Source organism: Leucoraja erinacea, chromosome 31, assembly GCF_028641065.1.
Source record: "Leucoraja erinacea ecotype New England chromosome 31, Leri_hhj_1, whole genome shotgun sequence".
Lineage (NCBI taxonomy): Eukaryota > Metazoa > Chordata > Chondrichthyes > Rajiformes > Rajidae > Leucoraja > Leucoraja erinaceus.
This window is the reverse complement of record NC_073407.1, coordinates 28020908-28032760: the sequence shown is the minus strand read 5'-3', so window position 1 is coordinate 28032760 and position 11853 is coordinate 28020908. Positions and strand designations below refer to the sequence as shown.

At 48.9% G+C, this 11853-nt stretch overlaps 1 protein-coding gene and 1 long non-coding RNA gene across 2 annotated transcripts; one reads left to right on the top strand and one right to left on the bottom strand.

The window, feature by feature from the left end:
* Nucleotides 1-167: 167 nt before the first annotated feature.
* zgc:101858 (uncharacterized protein LOC449555 homolog) lies at nucleotides 168-7544 on the bottom strand. The gene is made up of 6 exons (XM_055659740.1): nucleotides 7520-7544; nucleotides 3510-3655; nucleotides 2728-2797; nucleotides 1831-1867; nucleotides 919-982; nucleotides 168-534 (listed from the first exon to the last, which is right to left on the bottom strand). The coding sequence occupies exons 1-6, from the start codon at nucleotides 7542-7544 to the stop codon at nucleotides 376-378; spliced, it is 501 nt and encodes a 166-aa protein (XP_055515715.1). The 3' UTR covers nucleotides 168-375.
* Nucleotides 7545-7552: 8 nt separating this feature from the next.
* LOC129712187 (uncharacterized) lies at nucleotides 7553-10481 on the top strand. The gene is made up of 2 exons (XR_008726005.1): nucleotides 7553-8054; nucleotides 10003-10481. It is a non-coding gene; the product is annotated as an uncharacterized LOC129712187 (long non-coding RNA).
* The last annotated feature ends 1372 nt before the right edge of the window (nucleotides 10482-11853 follow it).

Here is an 11853-nt window from a genome sequence, read left to right as displayed (position 1 = left end):
GGGGCTGAGAGACCCAGGGCTCATGGGCCAGACTGCGAGCCCCGGAGGATGGGGGTAAAGCAGAGGCTGTGGGGAGTAAAGGGGGTAGAGGGTGTGGGGAAGGGGCGGGACAGGAATGTGATCACGTGTGCACACTTACGCAGCAGTGAAATGAGCAGACCAGTCTCAGCAGGCAGTGTTAAGTTTATTGTGGTTGGGGGGATGGGGTAGTCATGCCGTCTCTGTCCTCTCTCCCCGGCCTGGCTTTGGAGCGGTGTCCCTAGTGGCCGAGTCCCCCAGAGTGGCCCCAGAGTGGCGGGGAGTGACTGGGACTGGCCCCGGAGTGACCGGGAGTGACCGGGAGTGACCAGGGCCGGGGCCAGCGTGGCCGTGGCCTCAGCGTGGACACATGGCGTGGCGGCCTCCATCCACAGGCAGGGTGACGCCGGTGATGAAGGAGGCTGCATCGGAGGCCAGGAAGGCAATGGCCTGGGCGACCTCCTGCACCTGCCCCGGCCGGCCCAGTGCGTGTGTCACCTTGCACTTGTTCAGGAACTGCAGGGAGAGACGTAGTCAGAACCGACACCCTCTACCGTCAAAACATCCCCATCCTAAAACACCCCTCCCCCCCCCCCATGGTAAATCACCCACTAGGTCAAAACCAGCACCCCTTCCACACCGCCCCCACTGCCCAAAATCACCATCTGCCGTCAAAACGTCCCCCCCCCATGGGAATTAGCACCCCTGACATCGCGCCTTCCCATCCAAAATCACCCCTCCAGTGGGATCACCCTCTTCCTGTCCGACACTGACCTCTGACCCCACAAACTGACCCCTGACCTCACACTGACCCCTGGCCCATCGACACTGACCCCTGACCCCATACACTGACCCCTGACCCCATACACTGACCCCTAACCCCACACGCAGGTCACTCACCTTGGCGTAGTCGCCCTCGTTCAGCCCAGCCCGTTTGTGGATATCTGTGACGATCACTCCTGGGCTGGAGAGGAGAGAGTGACACACAGAGTGATGAGGGGGCGGTGAGAGGGGGGGCGTGAGAGGGGGGGCAGTGAGAGGGGGGGGGGAGAGGGCGGGAGAGGGTCGGGGGGTGGGGGGGCGGGGAGAGGGGGGGGGGAGAGGGGAGAGGGGGGGCGGGGGAGAGGGGGCGGGGGTGAGGGGGGGGGCGGGGGAGAGGGGGGGGGGGGGGTGGGATGGTGGGGGGGGGGGGAGAGAAGGGGGGGGGGGGGGAGGGGGGGGGCGGGGGGGGTGAGGGGGGGGGGTGGGGTGAGGGGAGGGGGGGGGGTGGGGGGGGGGTGGGGGGGGGGGGGGAGGGGGGGGGGGGGGGGGGGGAGGGGGGGGGCGGGGGGAGTGGGGGGGGCGGGGAGAGGGGGGAGCGGGGAGGAGGGGCAGTGAGAGGGGGGCGGGGAGAGGGGGGGACGGACGGAGAGGGGGTCGGGAAGGGTGACACACAGAGTGATGGGGTGTGGGAGGGGGGGGCGGGGAGGTGCAGCTGATGTGGAGCTGGCTGGATTCTGCCCCACACTGCCCTCTGCAGTCAAATAGCCTGAGCATTCACTGTTCAGGATCACAGTGTACGCTCACACAGGTGTATGCTCACACTCACCCGCATGTGTACGCTCACACTCACAGATGTACGCTCATGCTCACACTCACTGACACTCACGTGTGTGCGCTCACACTCACTCCCACTCACAGGTGTACATTCCCGCTCACACTCACACACCTGAGGCTACTGGAGGCCAAAGGAGATGACAGGAGTGAGTGGGTCGAGGGACAGTAATGTCCAGGGAGGTGGAAGTGGGAGGACAATGACTCTGCACGACTCACCTGACAGCGTTCACCCGAACCTCCTTGGGCGCCAGGTCTGTGGGAGAGGTCGTGGGTCAGTCTGGGGCTCACACACATTCCCGTATCACCGCGCATCCCAGATCCCAGCTCGCTGTGTGTGGGTAGCGGGGGGAGGGGCCGGGGGACAGAGAAACCCTTGACCATCCCCGTGTTGACCCTAGGATTCTAGAACATGCCAGAACATTCCACGGCTGCTGCAGTCTGCATCACATGGTCAGGTCACGGGGAGAGGTGGTGATTTAGTGTCCTCTATGTGGACCTGAGCAATACTACCCAGATCCCACAGGGCTGGCTGGTCTCAGCAATGCCAGGGCAGAGAGGTACCTCTGTGGGTCTCAGTGGGTCTCAGGGCAAAGAGGTACCTCTGGCTAGAGAGGGCGGTGGTGGTTAGATCGCTCCAACATCCAGTCACCACGAAAGCTTCATGCTAGAGCATCATCACAGGGCTGCAGGCGATGCAGGACTGGGCAGTGTAGGTATCTGTGTTGGGCCACAGGGACCTATCAATGGGATGGAGAGTGGGCAGGGAAAGCTGACAAATGAGGTTTCATCCAGAAAAGTGGCCGGTGATCTTGGAGGTGAGTTTAGCAAATTGAATGACAGATGGATCTGGATGGGTGAGTGAAATGGCCGGACCGTGGGGTGTCTGTCTGTGTACATGATGCACCGACCATGGACGGGACCACTGTCATTGTGGGGTGCTGTGGGTGCTGTGTTTATGGGGTGCTGTGTTTATGGGGTGCTGTGGGTGCTGTGTTTATGGGGTGCTGTGTTTATGGGGTGCTGTGGGTGCTGTGTTTATGGGGTGCTGTGTTTGTGGGGTGCTGTGGGTGCTGTCCTTTCCCCAGAGGGGGGGGGTGGTGATGCCGCACTCACCGAGGGCCAGGCACCGTGTGAACTGATCCACCGCTGCCTTCGATATGCAGTAGGCCAGCACACCCGGAAACTGTGGGGGTGGGAAAACAGCAGTGAGCCCAAAACTGACCCTACTCCTGACCCTAACCCATCCCCACCAGCATGCCCGGGAACTGTGGGGGCAGGAATACAGCAGTGAGTACCCCCCATCCACTGCCCACCTGCCTACCCGCCCACAGACCACCCACTGCCCACAGACCACCCACAGACCACCCACTGCCCACCTGCCCACAGACCACCAACTACCCCCTGCCGGTGGCCATGCACAAGGGGCAATGGGACACTGGGCCTGCCCACCACCCCTCCCCCTGCATCCCCCCAGCTCCTCCACTAGAGCCCTCACCCCCACTGGCTGTGTGTGTGCGGCCCAGCAGCTCGGGGAAGACACATGTGATAACTGAAGAATGCAGAGATCAAGGGAGCAGGAGATCGAGTTAGAGGCTGGAGCTGGAGCTGTCAGCACAGAGTGGAACTGCAGATTCACCAACGCTCTGGGCCTCTCAGTGGAGAGGTATTGCACTCCCATCACACACAGAGTGCTGGTGTAACTCATCAGGTCAGGCAGCATCTCTGTAGAAACAAGATGGATGATGTTTCGGGTGAGAACCCTCTTCAGACAGTCACTCGAGCACTGAGTATCTGTCATTGGGGCATTGGAGGATCTGCAGTCCCTTGTTTCCACAATGCTGCCCTGATTACTGGGCTATGAAGCTAAGCATGAACAGGTCAGCCTCTCTACTCACCGAGCGCTGACCATTGACACTGGACACGTTAACAATGCAGCCCTTGCTGTGGATGAGGTGAGGAACAGCCAAGCGGCTGAGGTGGTAGAGAGATCTGTGCAAGACAACACCACAACAACATTGGTAAATGCCCAAAGACTCTCTTCACATGTCTACAGAGTTCATTTGTATTATGGCATTCCTAGAAAGTTGAATCCTCTCTAGATATTTGTTTCCAGTAACACAAATCATAATTTTAATTGGATCCATAAGCTGGTGAAAGTACACAACTGAACACAGCATTTTGGGGAGGGTCTCCAGCGTGATTTAGAGGCTTGTAAATTAATGAATGGCCTAATTCTGTTCCTATCACGTGAACAGTGCAGGGCATTGCCAGACACTGGAGCAATCTGAGAGCCAAGTTCATAACTCACTGAAGGTGGCAGCACGCGTAGACAGGGTGATAGAGAAGGCGTACAGCATGCTTGCCTTCATTGCTAGGGACATTGAATATAAGAGTCAGGAAGTCAAGATGCAGCTTTATAGCACTTTGGTCAGGCCACATTGGATTATTGCGTGTAGTTCTGGTCGCCCCCATTACAGGATGTGGGGGCTTTGGAGAGGGACAGACTGCTAGTAGAATAAAGTAACAATATACAACAGAGAGAAATTCTAGAAAAGATGATTGAATTATACTAGCAAACAGATAACAACTTCAGCAGAAGGCCTTGGGAGTCTTGACGTCAGGAAATGGTCCGAGACATTCCTGGACTTTCTCGTGTGAATGTGGGCTTTATGTTATGATTGGACGAAACTCGATGGGGAGACCTGAGGTAGTGACCACAGTGAAGAAGGGTATAAAGATAGAAAGCATCTCCATTTTCTTTGTGCCTCCAGGGGACATCAGAGGAGAGACACCTATTCTGCAGAATATGAAATTAATAAAAACACTTCTTTGTCTGAATTTGTCTCAAGAGCATTTGTGATTTTTGAATCTCACAACTTGGGGGCTCGTTCCGAGATCCAATACTCTAGACAGCTGACGGGAGTAGACGGACAAAGGGAAGGTGCACCCTGCTGAGTTCAGCAGTCTCAGACTCCTTGCTTGCCATCAGCTGTTTAAGCAGTAGTATCCGGACCACACAGAGACTCGGCAAAGAAGTGGGAGTAGTTGGAAATCGTGAAAAATCAATCGAGCAATTTCTGTGCACAGAACCCAGGTAGGAACAATGACTAATAAAGTACTTCCTGGGCGATTGTGGAAAGACCTTGTACGGGCAAGGCAGGTATGATGAACACTGTATTGAGAATATGATGAACATGGTATTAAGAATATGATGATGATAAATAAGGTAATTAAACACGGTGTTTAGAAAAAGGGAGGGGAAAAGGCTGTGGGCCAAATCCCCGCATTCTGCCCAATAGTCCGTTGGGGCAAATGCTGGACCCTGGAGGGCAGGAAATTCCCAGGGGTTGGAGAAGCCAACAATGATAAGGTATAGTCCGTTGGGACAAATGCAGAGCCGGAGGGGGCCAAAATACCCAAAGGAAAGAGAGACAGGGGCCGGGGTGGACGAAAATCACCCGGCCAACAGGACGGGGAGTCAAAGGGCAGAAGGGGAAGATAAGTTCGGTTGAAATTAGACCCCCGAGGGAGGTACCTAGGAGAGGACCCTGAGGGGGAAGGGGGTTTGTTAAATAGCCTCCTTGAAGATTCTTTAGGTCTGACAAGAACAGTTAGATCAATTCCTTTTCACAGAAGTGAAAAACAAGTAGTAAAGATTATGTTGCAGGCAGTAGAAAAAACAGCAAATAAGGAACAGAGAGAGACAGGATGATGAGGGAGTTACTCCCGAAATTAGCAGATAAGAAGACGGCAAAGGCCAGGGACAACAGTGCAGGACAAGGAGAAAATATAAAATGAATAATCTATTTGAAGTAAGAACGGAACGAATGTGATTTGTATGTAAAAACCGGTTTGGAACGAATGGTTGTAAGATGAAAGGTTGGAATGAGCAAGTTGTAAAATTGAACACAGTGGCGGGAGCGAGTATTTCCACTGTAGTTCAAATTGGATTGCGAACAAGCTGTACAATTAACTCTTTGTATCCTCGTAACCTGAAAAAGGGAAGTTGTAAAAATCAGCTTTTGATTTTCTTTTAATCGTTTCTTGATGTTCTTTTAGATTTCTTGTCAGTAAAGTTAATTTGGAAAATTGTATCTAGTGTTAGGAATTGGACATTTAAAATAATGGTGAATATGGATTGAAATAATTGGAAATAAGTTAATTGATGAAACATGACCAGCTTTTATGGTTTGTTGTTTTATGGTAGACATTCAAGTTGAGAAACAGAGAGAGAGAGAGAGATACAGACACCGAGACACAGAGATACAGACAGAGAGAGAGAGAGAGAGCCAGGCACAGAGATACAGACGGTTCACCAGACTGATTCCTGGGATGTCAGGACTGTCTTATGAAGGAAGACTGGATAGACTTGGTTTATACTCTCTAGAATTTAGGAGATTGAATTTAGGAGATTGAGAGGGGATCTTATAGAAACTTACAAAATTCTTAAGGGGTTGGATAGGCTAAATGCAGGAAGATTGTTCCCGATGTTGGGGAAGTCCAGGACAAGGGGTCACAGCTTAAGGATAAGGGGGAAATCCTTTAAACCGAGATGAGAAGAACTTTTTTTCACACAGAGAGTGGTGAATCTCTGGAACTCTCTGCCACAGAGGGTAGTTGAGGCCAGTTCATTGGCTATATTTAAGAGGGAGTTAGATGTGGCCCTTGTGGCTGAGGGGATCAGAGGGTATGGAGAGAAGGCAGGTACAGGATACTGTTGGATGATCAGCCATGATCATATTGGATGGCGGTGCAGGCTCGCAGGGCCGAATGGCCTACTCCTGCACCTAATTTCTATGTTTCTATGTTTCTATGAGTCAGAAAGAGAGAGAGTAAGAGAGAGAGAGAAAGAGGAGAGAGAGAGAGAGAGAGGAGAGAGAGAGAGAGAGAGAGAGAGAGAGAGAGGAAGAGAGAGAGAGGAGAGAGAGAGAGAGAGAGAGAGAGAGAGAGAGAGGGAGAGAGGGAGAGAGAGAGAGAGAGAGAGAGAGAGAGAGAGAGAGAGGAAAGAGAGAGAGAGAGAGAGAGAGAGAGAGAGAGAGAGAGAGAGAGAGAGAGAGAGAGAGGGAGAGAGAGAGAGAGAGAGAGAGAGAGAGAGAGAGAGAGAGAGGAGAGAGAGAGAGAGAGAGAGAGAGAGAGAGAGAGAGAGAGAGAGAGAGAGAGAGAGAGAGAGAGAGAGAGAGAGAGAGAGAGAGAGAGAGAGAGAGAGAGAGGAGAGAGAGAGAGAGAGAGAGAGAGAGAGAGAGAGAGAGAGAGAGAGAGAGAGAGAGAGAGAGAGAGAGAGAGAGAGAGAGAGAGAGAGAGAGAGAGAGAGAGAGAGAGAGAGAGAGAGAGAGAGAGAGAGAGAGGAGAGAGAGAGAGAGAGAGAGAGAGAGAGAGAGAGAGAGAGAGAGAGAGAGAGAGAGAGAGAGAGAGAGAGAGAGAGAGAGAGAGAGAGAGAGAGAGAGAGAGAGAGAGAGAGAGAGAGAGAGAGAGAGAGAGAGAGAGAGAGAGAGAGAGAGAGAGAGAGAGAGAGAGAGAGAGAGAGAGAGAGAGAGAGAGAGAGAGAGAGAGAGAGAGAGAGAGAGAGAGAGAGAGAGAGAGAGAGAGAGAGAAACAGAAGTAGGAGACGACAGGATGACAGATTATCCCTTGGGGCACCCATAAACTGAGAGGGCTAAAAAAAAAAAAAAAAAAAAAAAATAAAATAAATAATAAATAAAAATGCTTCACCCTATATCCCTGATGGGGAAGGAAATGGATTAGGGCTTTGGAGGAGGAGAACGTGGGACGATTATTGGCCATGAAAGATTTGAAGGCACCATTGGTAAAAGTAGTGGGAACCACTAAGTGTCAGATAAAGATGATGTAAATTGTTACAACCGGGCCGACAAAAGACTACAAACATGGCCGCCGCTCACAAACTTACCGGCTACAGCGCCATCTTCTGCCATCTTCTTCTGGTTGGATGCCGTCATGACCGAGGGTATGCAGGCCCCTCAGCAAATGTTACCCACTTAAGGTGAACCCCAAGGAACAAAGGGGAATGAAAAGGTGGAGAGTTGAAAATGAACAAGAAAAAGAAGGCATGTGGACATTATATTATGAACTATTGTGGTGGAAGTCATTCTTCTTAAAGTCAAGCAGAATTGAAGGAGGTGGTGGGATTGTCATTTATTTCCAACCCCCGATTCAGCAAACAGTTGGTCTCTGCGGTCAATGTCAATGAACAAAGCCCCTGGTTGAAAAGACTGAAATAAGTGATGAACTGACACAAGTGAGTCCTATGAGGGAACCAAGCGGGGCCAGAGAATTACATGCCAATAATACATGTCTTGGGGAACTTTTCCTCAAAGTCCTATCAGGAGTGAAATTAATCTGGAGATTATAAGCCCTAACTGGACTGGGGTCCCCAAGAGAGAGAAAGGGATTTAAGGAAGGATGTCAAGAAAGGCCAGGATGAGGTAGGTTTTTTTAATTAGATGGGAAAGGCAGAGTTGAAAGTTGAGGGGGAACTTCTTTACTCAGAGAGTGGTAGCTGTGTGGAATGAGCTTCCAGTGAAGGTGGTGGAGGCAGGTTCGATATATGGTTATATGGTATACCCTTAGAAAGTATTTGTTGATGTGGACAATTTGTTGGTTTGTTCCACAAGTGAAGAGAGAGAAATACTTCAGAATATAAGACAGCAGATGATGACCTTGGGAAAGGTAGGATATAGTTCAGACTAGATTGGGAATTTTGAAATTGTATGGTGAAATGGAAAAAGTACATGTCAAAGAAGTTAAATTAAAATGCAGACAAAGCAGCTGAAACAGCATCTGGAAGAGATGTCCAGGGTAAGTCTGAATCGATTTAGGTATGAGCACTGTAGTGTCGTTTATGTTGAATAAGGTAATTAAGAGGTTTGGTAAACCTACAGAAATCAGCTTTGACAACGGATTGTTTTCATTTGATGAAAAGAATAAATGGAACATTGAAGGTTAAAATAAATAAGATTTGTGTAATGCTCTGCCATTGGCACTGAAGAAATGTTGCATGCAAACTAACCAGCAGGTGACACAATGGAGAAGTTCCTGCAAGGGACCGAGTTTGGAACAGTTACCGATTAGAATTTAAAAAGTATATGAAACAGTTAATAATGATATACAAGTCTATTTATGAACAGGTAAAGTAAAAGCTGTCGGAGATGGACCAGGAAGAAGGACCCTTTAAACCTGAAGACAAGGTGTATGTATGAGTTTTCTAAATCACCGACCGATGTTCGTTTAGAAGGTTGAGATACCTAGTACGATTTCAATAATTACATGAGGGCTGGCCCACAGGTACGAATAGACAATAGCCCTGAGGTAATTGAACAGGAGGACAAAGAAGAGTAGAGTTTTAACAAGAACTTGTTTGACATCAGTGGTGGGAAATAATGGAAAGGATACTAAAGACAATATTATAGGAATTTGGATAAGTGGGATAGGATTAGGAAGAATTAGCATGGATTTGTGATTGTGACATTTGACTAATCTTGATTTTTCTTAAAAGAGGTTATTAGGAAAATTGATGAGGTTAAAGTGGTGAACTTCAGTAAGGCCTTTGACAAAGTTCAATAAAGGAAATAAGGTTGGTTAAGAAGTGGTTAGTAAGGAATAGCAAGATGGATTAAAAGTGACTGTTGGGAAATGTCAGAGAGTAATGGTGGATGGATGTTTGGCAGGTTAGAGGTCAATGACTAGAGGGGTACCTCAGAGATGTGTGTTGGGACCACTGTTGTTTGTCATGTGAATCAATAATATGGATGTTGGTGTGGTAAGATAGATTAAGAAGTATGTAGATGATACTAAGATACGTGGTGTTGTGAATAATTAAGTAGATTTTAAAAAATGTACAGAGAGATTTAGGTCATTTGGAAGACTGGGTTGAAACATGACAGATGGATTTAATGTTGATAAGTGTGAGGTGATACAACTTGGCAGGACAAATTCAAATTAGACTTACATGGTAAATGATTGTGAATTGAGGAATGAAGTTGAACAGAGGGATCTAGGAACAACTGTGTATAATTCCCTGAAGGTGGAATCTCGTGTAGAAAGGATGGTAAAGAAAGATTTTGGTGTGTTGGCCTTTATAAATCAGAGCATTGTGTATAGAAGTTGGGTTGTAATGTTAAATTGTACAAGGTATTGGTGAGGTCAATTGTGGAGTATGGTGCATAATTTTGGTAGGCATAATTATAGGAAAAAGGTTAAAATAGAGAGTACAGAGGAGATCAATTAGAATGTTGACTGGGTTTCAGCAACTAAGATACAGAGAAAGGTTGAACAAGTTAGGTTTTTATTATTTGGGAAAGAGAAGGAATACCCACCATGGTAATGATGTTTTCTTAAGGAACTGTTTACTGGCAGTATCTCATTCTATTACAGAATTAAAAACCAAGGAGCTGTTGGCACAGAGTCCCCATCTCGACTTGCCAATCCATTCTGTGAAAGCAGAGAACTGGGATCTTGTAAAATCATGGAAGGAAGAAAAGCTGCAACCAAAGTGGACTGGACCCTACCTTGCGTTATTAATCACCGAGACAGCAGTACGAACAAAAGAAAAAGGGTGGACACACGCAAACCGATTTAAGGGTCCTGTGGAGGCCCCACCAGACAATATCAGCCCGTAGACTGTGCGTGAAGGGAAGGAACCATTGACTTTGTGCCTATTCGGATGTTGTATTATTCCCTGCGCTGGCCTTCAGAACACAGTATGACTAGCGAGAGGAGGATAGGGAGGCGAAGAATCTGCTGCTAGCACTAGAAAAGGAAGATATAGTATAATTCAAAAGATGCGTAGCAAAAAGAAAAATGGTGGATTGTGAGAGAAGGGTTAATAGGGATGATTGAATTATACTAGAACTCTGAAAAATATAACTTAGAAAGAAATGAGCTTATCCGCAGAAGCCAGACTGCTAGTAGAATAAAGTAACAATATACAGAACAGAGAGAAATTCTAGATAAAAAGTAGCAAACAGATAACAACTTCAGCAGAAGGCCTTGGGAGTCTTGACGTCAGGAAATGGTCCGAGACATTCCTGGACTTTCTCGTGTGAATGTGGGCTTTATGTTATGATTGGACGAAACTCGATGGGGAGACCTGAGGTAGTGACCACAGTGAAGAAGGGTATAAAGATAGAAAGCATCTCCATTTTCTTTGTGCCTCCAGGGGACATCAGAGGAGAGACACCTATTCTCTCTCCCCCATGTTGCCCGTGTTTGTGGCCCCTCTTCTCTCCCCCACCTGTTGCCGTGTGCTCCTCTCTCCCCATTTGTTGCGGCTGTGTGCCCTCTCTTTCTCTCTCCCCATGTTGCTGTGTGCCCCTCTTTCTCTATCCCCTCTTTCTCTCTCCCCATGTTGCTGTGCCCCCTCTCTCCCCATGTTGCCGTGTGCCCCTCTTTCTCTATCCCCATGCTGTGTCCCCTCTTTCTCTATCCCCATGTTGCTGTGTGCCCCCTCTCTCCATGTTGCTGTGTGCCCCCCTTTCTCCCCATGTTGCTGTGTCCCCTCTTTCTCTCTCCCCATGTTGCTGTGCCCCTCTTTCTCTCTCCCCATGTTGCTGTGCCCCCTCTTTCTCCCCATGTTGGCTCTCTAGTCATGGCCTTCCTTGCCTCATGTGCATCTTGAAGATATTAGTTCAGACAAGACGGAAACAGACCCTTCTGCCCACTGAGTCTATGCTAACCATAGATTGCCCATTCTCACCTCTCCCCACAATAGGGACAATTAACCTACAAACCTGTACGTTTTGGGATGTGTGAGGAAACCCGAGCACCCAGAGGAAACTCACACGGTCACAGGGAGAACGTGCAAATTCAACGCAGATAGCATCCAAGGTCCGGGTCTCTGTACCTCCTTCAAATGTCACCTTTAGAATCAGGGCACCCAAGACCTCTTTAACTCTACGGTGCTGTAGAATTCAATCATCGCCACACACTAATCAGATTCAGATTCAGATTCAATTTTAATTGTCATTGTCAGTGTACAGTACAGAGACAACGAAATGCCCCTCAGAATGAACATTTAACCCCTCTTCCTCAACCTATCAGTAGATGCTCCCAGTCTAATTTTCCCAGTTGCTGCCTTACAATAAATAATGAAATTCCACAATTCTGGTCCTTGATTTCCTATCCTTCTCTGTACAACATTGGTATTCTGGTTAAACCCCCTGATATGCTCCTAAACTGAATGTAGTAGCTCCATCCCCAGCGATTAGGTCTTGCACCATCCACTCT